Source organism: Diorhabda sublineata, chromosome 6 (genome assembly GCF_026230105.1).
Source record: "Diorhabda sublineata isolate icDioSubl1.1 chromosome 6, icDioSubl1.1, whole genome shotgun sequence".
Classification (NCBI taxonomy): Eukaryota; Metazoa; Arthropoda; class Insecta; order Coleoptera; family Chrysomelidae; genus Diorhabda; species Diorhabda sublineata.
In genome coordinates, this window is record NC_079479.1 from 12,483,950 (window position 1) to 12,494,900 (window position 10,951).

At 33.1% G+C, this 10,951-nt stretch overlaps 1 protein-coding gene across 3 annotated transcripts in view; it reads left to right on the forward strand.

Annotated features, from left to right (window-relative positions):
- The window catches only part of LOC130445506 (potassium voltage-gated channel subfamily KQT member 1), a 61,914-nt gene that overhangs the window by 44,332 nt on the left and 6,631 nt on the right, over positions 1 to 10,951 (forward strand). For 2 of the 3 annotated variants that reach the window (XM_056781160.1, XM_056781157.1), the window contains exons 9-13: positions 1,516 to 1,758; positions 3,819 to 4,035; positions 4,423 to 4,564; positions 6,402 to 6,558; positions 9,788 to 9,910. In XM_056781160.1, coding sequence (XP_056637138.1) covers positions 1,516 to 1,758; positions 3,819 to 4,035; positions 4,423 to 4,564; positions 6,402 to 6,558; positions 9,788 to 9,910 — 882 coding nt within the window. The remainder of the gene's footprint in view (positions 1 to 1,515; positions 1,759 to 3,818; positions 4,036 to 4,422; positions 4,565 to 6,401; positions 6,559 to 9,787; positions 9,911 to 10,951) is intronic. The other variant, XM_056781158.1, reaches the window with a different exon arrangement.

The window sequence follows — 10,951 nt, forward strand, 5'->3', positions numbered from 1 at the left end:
GCTTTTTCATTTACATACGAGGATGGTGCCAGGAGAACCTGCCCCAACAAAGAAAACAGGAAAATTTTGAGGAAAATACAGTTTGGGAACAGAAAATAATCCGAAGGTGCTAAATATGGCGAATAAGGTACACGAGATACCATTTCGAACTTTAATTCATTGATTTTGGTTAGGAATCTGAAGTCGTCACCTCATTTGGTCGACCACTACGATGCTGGTTTCACAGATTTAAAATGTTCTACCCAATATTTTACTGTTGATAACGAAGGATCAATATCGCCCAGAGGAAAATCTAGTTCACCTTTTATATTGGTTGGGATAATGCCTTTCAAATAAAAGTATCGAATCGCATAACGATGACAAATTTTTTTCATGTTCACAAATTCACCAAACAAATACTAAACAACGTGGTATCTTCAAACTACGGTGGTATTTTCAAACAACTTCCACCATTTCTAGGTCAGACCAGGTACGCTGTTCGATAAACAAGGACTTATACTCCCACTAAAGGAGTTCCTTAGTCCCACTACTTCCCAAACCTTTTGATGAAATGGGCAGAACATTTTTTTTGGCTCGCAGAATCTTTAATGGTCGTCTCCTACCACACCTATCGTCTTAAGGTGGTATATAGTGCAGCACCACCAATCATTGTTAGTCAGTTTGATGTCTTTTAGACATTGTCTGGTTCTTTATATTTAATCTAATTTTTTATTTTTGTTTAATTTACTGGATTTTTTTTTGGTTAGGAATTCTGGACAAACCATGGTCGATTACTGTTGCTACATTAGAGAAAATCTTCTTCGATAATCCATCACCATGAGTAAGTCGAGCAGAATCAAGTCTGAGTCTGGATATTTTGTCAATTGGAGATTTTTTTGGTTTTTCTGTCTTCCTGAAATTCTGGACATCCCATGGTCGATCACTGTTGCTACATTTAGGAAAATTTTCTTTAGATATTTTGTAACTATGAGTAGGACCAAGACTAGTCTTCATATTTTAATTTGTTCTAGCTGTCTTGATATTAATGGTGGTCGATCTATAAATTGTGGCTGATTATTTCAATCAATACTGGATACTTTTCTAAATTTTCAATTCAAAATGGGAATATATTTGAGATATATCGATATCTAATTATGTCTGTCAGGATTTTTCGTCCCCACACTCTTAACTATTGAACTGGGTTTTATAGTCCGAAGAAAATGTACAATTTAACATGTTTTACATCAAATTTTAGCTTGCATCTTTTTTTTTATTGAATATGCCACACCTGAACTATATTGTTCAATTTTCCACGTAAATACTATAAATAAGTCACATTTGCATACGTTCTATTCATATTAAGTAAACAAATGGAATATTCATTTCCTGGTATAATGGAAACGCTAAACTAAACGAAATTTGTGTAAACAGACGAGAACCTAAATAGATAACGCCTATCTTTCAGTTGGAAACGTTCGAAATATTCTCAAACATGATAAAATTAAAAATCGCGTTTAGTTAGAATATATTTTCCAGGGAATACTAGGTTCCGGTTTTGCACTAAAAGTTCAACAAAAGCAACGTCAAAAGCACTTTAATCGTCAAATACCTGCAGCCGCTATGTTGATACAATGTCTTTGGCGATGTTACGCCGCCGATAAAACCTTCAATTCCACGGCAACGTGGCAGGTTTATCTCGGCGATTCCAACGGGGCGCCAGTGGTTAACAGCAACACCGCGGGAGGAAGCAGTAGCAATTACGGCATGCCTCTATCTAAGGTAAACACTTTTATGAATATTAGTATAAGATGGAATTGTGATGGTTCTATTTGGTCTATTGGTAATAAAGATCCTCAACTTCAAACTTAATCATAGAGGGTTTCTCGTGAATAATATTGGTTATAAATATCATAGCACATGACGTCGAGGATGCGGGTTATACGCTGAAGAAGTTAAATTGGGAGTAAGAAAAACAACAGGAAAAGGAAGCAAAAATAGACTGGGAAAGAAGAAAGAAACGAAGATAGATACACTAAACAACCAAACAATAATCAACTATCACTGAAATTGTTGAAAACGGAATCACAGCAATAGAAATCGGTTATTGGTACAGGATCTGCAGAACTTTTCTGGTCAATTAGGATGAGCAATGAACCCCAAAGCGAAAATGGAAATGGGCATGTCATTCATTACGGAAACTGGCAACAAACAACCTGACAAGCATTTAATCATAACACAATGGACAAAAGGAAGAGAAGAAGAGCTGTAAAAGCATGGAAAAGAACTATCCATATAAACTTGGCATCTAAAATAGCTACAGAATAAAATAAAATGGAGAGCTGCTGAAATACCGCCCTTTGCTCCACTGGGAGCTATATGATGATTGAGAAGGGATTTAACCCAATGTTCAGCAAGACCTTTAGAATTAAATGTAATAAATTGTTTGAACGTTAAACATTTTTCCAGCCCAAAAATTTCGCCATGAATATGAATAAATGCTGCATGCTTGTGAATGATTAAAAGGAAATTAAGAGATTTTGAAATTGAGGCATGAAAAGCGACATTATTCCTTTATATGTGTTGTAATAATCAATTAAGTGGTATTTTCTAATTAATAATAATTAAATTATCGTATGAAAACTTTCTTGGAGAAATTAGACGTTGAATGTAAATTGATTTAAGAAATATCTTAGACCCAAAAAGTAATAGTAAACTGTAAGAGCTCGTTTCTGAAGTTCTCATCAAATTATTTCGATGTTGATTGAACTTTTAGAAAATAAACCGATCGGACTGTCTATCGGATTACATATATCCGAAGATACGTATCAAGAGGTCGAGATATTTTCTCAATCGTTTCCATCTCGGAAAATATGGAATACTATGAGAAATATAAAGGAAATAAACCGGATCCCATATCTTCAGTTATTTATTTATTTAATAATACTAATCAAACGGAAAAATTATTGGAAGTTTCATCTTAAATTTATGCAGGTAGTTGAAGTATTCATTTGACAAGACACAATAAAAACCGCCAAAACGTGGGAACGAAAAAGACGGTCACGTCAAAAAATTGAGCTTTGATGAACGGACTACCTTCTAAAAGGTGAAATCGTCTCAGAAACATATTACTGCTTGATTAAGGTAAAAGAAGAAATAATCTTCCAAAAAAAAAGTCCATCAAAACATGATCGCTGTGGTTAAAATTTACAATTTTCACTTCAAACTGGTTAAACATCTGCCGTATCTACCCGATTTAGTACCCAGCGACTATTTTCTAACCTCAAATTGCAGGAGTGAGTTTTCGATCAAAGTGAGACGTAAAAGCTTATTTTAAATGGTAACTATTAGGTTGAAAAGGGTTAAAAAAATTATAGCATCGCTTTAAGAGATTATGGGAAAATATGTTTTTTTATTAAGTCAAAAACTTTATATATAACTCTCGTATATGCGTTTTTGTGGTTTCTGATTTATTTTGCTACGAAAATTATTAAGAAAAACGCCACACATTCTACGAAATTTCACAAATTCGCCCCTTGAATGAATCGTAAAAAATTAAAAACAATAATTATTTAATAAATAACAAACATTAAAGTCATTTAATTAAAGAATTTTGAATTTTGTATATAAGATTTTAGTTTTTATGTTAGCTTAGTTGTGAGAAATGGGAAATTTCAGTTTTCAAGTAAAACTTTCGTAATTGCAAACATTTTTCCACCCCCCGTGCAAAATCAATCTTCCAAATACTTTCGACTTGTATAGAAACAGAAATTTCCCAGTTCTGCTTAGTTTTAGATGCAGTGTTCGATGTATCGGTGTTGAATATCCATACGTTGGGTCAGTCCCTGATATTACAGGTCGCAAAAAAGGCATCAGTTCTAAAAAGGAGAAAATCCAAAAATAAAATGGATCCTCTGAGTTCGCGTACCGAAATCGGCACTCCGGGTCCAGGTACACCGTTGACGGACACTCCAGTCGTACCATCCACCATGACTGGTCAACCCAATAAGGCCCTATCCGATACAGACGTTATGCTGTATATGGATGAACCAAAATCAGGTTTGTTTGGGAATTAATTTATTTTAGACACATCGAGTTCATTTTTCCTTTATTATATTTTTTTTTAAATCTTTCGTTTTTTTAATTATTGTATAAATTTCATGAAAATTAAAAATTTTGAGTTCGTTTTCGCCATTAATGATCAGTGTAACATTGAAATGCTTTAATATACATTTTACCCCCTATTAGTGTGACTATTACGTTTATACAGGGTGTTTCATAACAAAGCGATCTCGTCTCTAGGATAGATAAAATACAGAAAAATATTGGAGTTTTTTCGCAACGCCATCCGTATCCTAGAAACGAAATCACCTTTTTTGAAACAACCTGTATATGAGGGGCGGTAAAAACCTTTTTTCCAAGTATCATAATAATTGTTTATTCAAGGAACTCCTCCACCAAGTAGAATACGAAGGGGCGATAGGGAAAGTGTCAGAGGGGCGGTTTTTACAAGCCAAACAAGTACAGTGACCGAAGCTGCTAGTGATGATATTGATGATTTAGACGCCGAACTACCTCGAGTTACACAGTAAGTTTATTAAAAAAATATAGTTATCGATATTAAGAAAACATTTTCTTAAAAGGGAAATAAATTGAACAATATGGCGGTGGCGCTCGCAAAATCCACCAAAATTTTAAATACTAAAAACTGCGCAAATTTTATAAAAAAATTCCATTTCGTATAGTTTTAAAGTAAAACGTATTTAAAAGATAATTCTTATTATTTCGAAAGCGAAAAAGAGGAAATAAGTGTATAAATCCTTACATTTCAACACCCTAGCGAGCTCCTGTAAATCGATGTGATTTCCACGCAAGAATGACCGCCTCGGGTCCTAATATTTTAATATTCTTTCAACAGTGGAGTACCTCAAAAATTTTACTAAAATATCACTCATATTTCATTTTATTTTATATACAAGAACCGAACTATAAAACTAACTCAGGATTTGGTCCTTTAAGGCCGAAAAGCTATATTGGAGCTCGGCTCCCAAGCATAACCCTAAGATGCTTATAGAAGAAATGTCGCTGATCTGATTATTTTGAACTATCCAGCATAATACCACTTTGAGCAGTATTTGCAAGACCTATTCGCTAAACAGACGTAGCTATCAACACCTAGTTCGCCTGCAGATACCTAGGAAGTCAAAACATCGAGACTCCTTTCTTTGGAGCTATGGAATAACCCCCCAAGGCACGTCTTTTCCCGAACACCCCAACCTCGAATTGTGCTTGTTTCTTACGAAAAAAAAAACGTCTGAAATTTTCCATGATAAGGTTCTCAAGAAAAAATTTGTAAATACGCTTCTCCAATCAATAAAACCAGTTCCCTCAACCACTTCACTTTTCGCAACTGAAACTCAGACCACGTCACTTCGAATTCCCCACAACCAACTTTTCTTTGGTCTACTGAAGGCTTAGACGGAGGACTTCCAATCCCTTCTCGTAAGACATCGCCGTTCCTCTAACAACCATAAACACCATAAGATAGTTATAGAAAATTCTACAAGCTGACAGACTATAAAAAGCATGTAGAGTCGCGTCTCTTAAAGTTTCAGAAGACGAAACCACATCAACCAGTTTCCTGAGGTACAAGATATTCTAACCTAAACCTCCAACAGAATCATCAATCCAAGGCAACGCCTGTCTGATATTTTCATACTTTCCTCGATGTTGGAAAACCGCCGACATCGTTCTTTATCCCCAAACTCGGTAAATACCCTAACCAATCCCGAATCTTACCCCTCGATATCGTAAATCAGCGACCTGGGTAGAGTCTTTGAACATTTCAATGACAGAATCTTCACATTATCACATTCCATCTTCATAGATGTGCTGAAAGCTTTCGATTTGGTCTGAGTTCGTTAGAAAGTTTCCAGGTACATCTTTTCATGAGTCAATCGTTGACCTTCCCGATAAAAAACCTCTTAGGAAGACGTTAGATTCATCAACTCAATTTTTTCGTCTGAATTGTAAAAATTAATTACGAACGCAATGGTAAGGGTTCTGTAGATCAAAAGTTTTCCTATATCAGGGTTGTTTCAGTTTGATTAAAATTACGAATTATCCCTTGATAGACTAAAATAAAAGCACGCCTTTGGTCGTTCAGCACGGGGTATGAAAAAACTTTTGAAATATTCAAGGAAGCGACAACGTTTTTGGTAAAATGATTTCCGGAAAAATTTGAATTCTTATAAAATATTTTCACTTTTATTTGCGAACTAATTCTCTTGAATTATGTATTCAATTTAAAAAATTTAGTGAAACAGTTTGTAATAATGATTATCTTCCCCCCCCCCCAAAAAAAAACTCGCGATTTTCCAAACATTATATGATATCGTGTTTTTGTAACGATATTTTCTTTTTAGATTAACCGAGGCGCATAAAAACGCGATACGAGCGATTCGGAAAATCAAATATTTCGTAGCCCGAAGGAAATTTCAACAGGCGAGGAAACCCTACGACGTTAGGGATGTCATCGAACAATACAGTCAAGGACATCTAAACATGATGGTCAGGATAAAGGTAAGCGATTGGTTTTAACACAAAAACTTACTTCTTTGATTGATTTCGTGTCGTTATTTCTTTTTATTTTCTATTATATTCATGATCTAAATTGATATAATGATTAATATAATTACAAAGTAGATAGAAACGTCTTTTTTTACATAATTTTCATAAAAAAGAAACCTAAAGACAAATCTACACAAAAAAAAATATATTTCGGAAAATCCACCTCGAACAAAGCTAAATCGGGTGAATATAGTGGATGATTTATAAAATCGTAGTGATTTGTACGTCTTCTCATAGAACAAAAAATGAAATCATCAAAATAATAACGCAATGGACTCCATTGAGGCCAAGGATGAAGAAACGAAGACATAATATAGAGAACTGGAGGGTAAAATACAGGAACCTAAAGAAATGGAAAATAATAACAAAAACAGCAAAGACAAACGATAAATTATGAAGAAAATAAAAATAGAAAACGAGGAATAATCCACTTCAAAAAAAGGATTTTAAAACGCTAAAAACGATCCATAATCAAAAGGATTGAAAAGCTTGATGATGATGATGATTCTTATATCACGTGCAATAACTAATGAGGTAGGAACATAAAAAAATTAAACACTTACCCATTGGTTTATGGTGTGAAATCTCCATCCTTACCATTAACCATTTGATCAGTACCATATTTGTTAGTAGAAATTTTGTTAACGCGAACCGATTCGAAGCATTTCCATATCGCGGCGAGCGGTTGCCGTACCACATTCATCACTTACATTAAGGCATACATCGCATAATCATCCCCATAACACAGACTTGTTAGTCCACTACGTTAGAGCAACCTCAAGCCTGTACTTGTCGTTTCTAGGGAACTAATTTTCCGAAAAAAATTAGCTTAACCCAACAGCCTCGACCTCATAGTTAAAGAAAATCTCAACAGATTACTCAGAAAGTCATTTTAATGATAATCGAGTCTACAAGTTACTGAAAAATTAGATTTTCACGGAAATAAGACATAAAATCATGATAAATAAACACGAAAAACGAAAAAAAGTGAAAAATTGAATAAATTTAAAAAACTTCAAGTGCTAATTCCCCGAATCAAAGTCTAATTGAGGTGTCAGAGCCTCAATCTGCCTACTCATGAAATGACGTTTTGGTGATACTTTAGAGCGCGTCTAACTCTATTGATATCAACAAAACTTTTTGAAACAGAGAGCAGCTTGAATGTCTAATTTTGACTAAATTTAGAAAAAAAATAATTTTTTGAACGCGTATCTAATTTTTAGTAAAACTTGTTAAACCGAGTACCCCAAATTTGCGAGCTGTTCTGAGTGATCTGCGATTTGGCGAAAAAATTATTGAAATGATGAAAAGTTGAAGGAGATTTTCTAAAAACTATGAGTCCTTATTGTACCCAGAGATAGAAATGCGATCAGATTTTCACACAGACCTTCGAAAGTAAGTAAAACGGAAATTTCTCAAATTTCAAAATATTTATATATCGTGTATAAAGTTTTCTGTTCAATTCAATTTCTGCCAAGGCGTCTAGCCTGGAAAGAGTTTTTTATTTTTTAAAAATTTAACAACGTCCTAATAGAATAAAATATTAAATAGCAAAATTGATCGTGATTAAACATTTTGTAAAATACACGAAACTCCTTGTTATTCCTTCCGGTAACGTGAGCTGTGAAGAAAAGATTTGGTTACGTCCCCAATTTTCATATTACGATGTAAAATTTTTAATTCCACTTAATCACTTCGTTTTTTTGTGTAAGATTAATGATTGAATGATAATAATGATTTTATCGATAAAGTAACTTAATTCTAGGTTTCTTCTGAGTAAAAATTAATTTCTAAAATAAGTAAAAATATTAATATACAAAATATATAACATGGCTGCCGCAGTTCAATGTCGCAAAAACAAAGACTGTTTTGGGAATTTTTGCAAAATACCATCTTAAAGCAACAAAATATGCCGTTATGCCTTTATTAGTAGTTATTTTCGTTACAGAAATATGCAAAATGGCTGCCGCAACTTAATGTCGGGTCAAATTTGATCACTCAGTATTGTTTCAATTTAGCAGGTACATAATAAAAATATGAATACTTTGAAAAAAAATGCAAAATATAAAAATTTTAACGTAACCTAATCTAGAAAATGTCTGATGTCAAAAATACCTGTAAGATAAAAAAACATTTCGGTCACACTCGATGAATAACAAAAATAAAAACAAAACTGGAAGAAATCCTTGAAAATATAAAATTACAAATAGGAAACAACAAAACCGCGAGTTTTTTTATAGAAATCATTCTTCTTTGAGCTCTTTGTCTAACGTTTCTCTACATTTTTTATCCTTTCAAAAATTACATCAACAATATTGATAAGATTGCTAATTTAACAACAGGAAAGAATCACTTTTGGTCAAATTTGATGGATTTTTGACACACCAGAAATTTTTTAAAAACATTCTCGTCGTACACAAACTTTTTGTCTCGGTGTATATATTTATTCGAGACGAAAGGGAAAAATTTAGTGTTAAAAAAGAATTTATAACACAAAAAATGATCAGAATCATTAATTAACGTCAATAAATTATATAAAGTTTAACATTTGTCAAATAACACATGTTTTTTGGCAGGAGAAGTGTTGCCATTTCGGTTAAGAGGACAAAAATGATAAGTGTCAAATTAATTGAATCCCCCTTGTATCTATATATAGATACTAGTTTTCCTCTATTGTAGAATGCAAATAAAATCGCGAAAACGTAATTTTCATTTTTTTTAAATATAAAAAATGCATTAAATGGGCTTTTGCTTCGATCTAATAGAAATTTATTGTGAAAAAAGTAGGTTACTTCAATTGAAACTTTATCAGAAATTATTTGAAAACTTTCTCGTGGTATGCAAACTTTTTTTCTCGGTGTATACATATATGTATTTGAGATGAAAGCAAAAAATTAAGTGTTACAAAAAGAATTTATAAAAAAATTATTAATTAGCGTCAATAAGTCTTATTCTTAATTTATTTTTTGACCTTTCCAAATTAAATAGTCCAAAGTAATATTTTTATTTTTGTTATACATCCCCACTATCACCTACCTTTCGGCATACCGATATTTTTACGCAACACTATTTACGTAAAATCTGAAAAAAATTATAAATTTGTTAAAAAAAATTGTTATGCAAAATTTTATGAAATAATCATTATTATTATTATTATTTTTATGTTATTTTCTAATTTCAGGAATTACAAAGAAGACTTGACCAAACATTGGGAAAACCGGGTAGTTATTTAGCGGGAATTGACAGGGTCGGGAATGTAAAACCGATGACTGTTGGGGCTAGGTTATACAGGGTAGAGCAACAGGTAATTTTCTATTTTTATATAACTTCTACAGCAAAAGGGATCTAAAATAAATAATAATATAGAATCACTCGCTAACAATACGCAGAAACGTAGAAATCGATAAATTTGCGTAAAAATGCTCAATCGAACTAATAATGGTCAGAATTTATTTTTAAAATTTATGTACCTGAAGTTCGAAACGAAAATAAAAAAAAACTTTACTTATTTTTGTACCAAATCGATTGAAAAGAAAAGAACGAAAAGATTCTCAGGAATCACAGAGGAGGCCATAAAAAGGTAGAAAAAAAATTAAGACCATACTATCCCCCGAACATGCCCCCACGCTCGAAGCTGTTTGCAAATCATTAGAAAAAAACTAACCAAGACCGAGGATCAATCAGAAATTTTTAGAAATCATCAACGAGGATATAAGAAAGGTAGAAAAAATATCGAGACCATACGACCCCCGGAACACCCCCTACTCACGCAGCTGTTGGTAAATGATTAAAAAAATTTATAAAGGACGAAAATCAGTCTGAAATTCACAGGATTTTCTAACAAGGTCATTAAAAACGTGGAAAAACAATATCGAGACCATACGACCCCGGAAACATCCCCTAATCATCACTCAACTAATGCAGTAGCTGAGGAATTTCAAACTGATCCTTGGCCATTATTAATTTTTTTTATTATTCCCCAGCAACTACATGAGTTGAGTGATGTTTAGGGGATGTTCTGGAGGTGATATGGTCTTAATGTTTTTGTTTTCTACCTTTTTATGACCTCCTCGGTGATTCCTGAGAAGTTCAGACTGACAGTCAACCTTTTTCTATTTTCAGTCAGAATAAATGATAGGGGTTGCGTTTCAAGGGTGGCTTTAGGATTTTTTGCCCGTAATCTTTTCATTTTTGCTGTATACATAATCGGTGGTACTTTTCAACCGATTTGATATGAAAATAATTCAAATTTATTTTCGTTTCAAAAGAAACGTTTCGTTCTCCAGGTACATGAAAATTTTCTGTGATTTATTTCAAAAAGTACAGTGCGAATATAACAAATTGA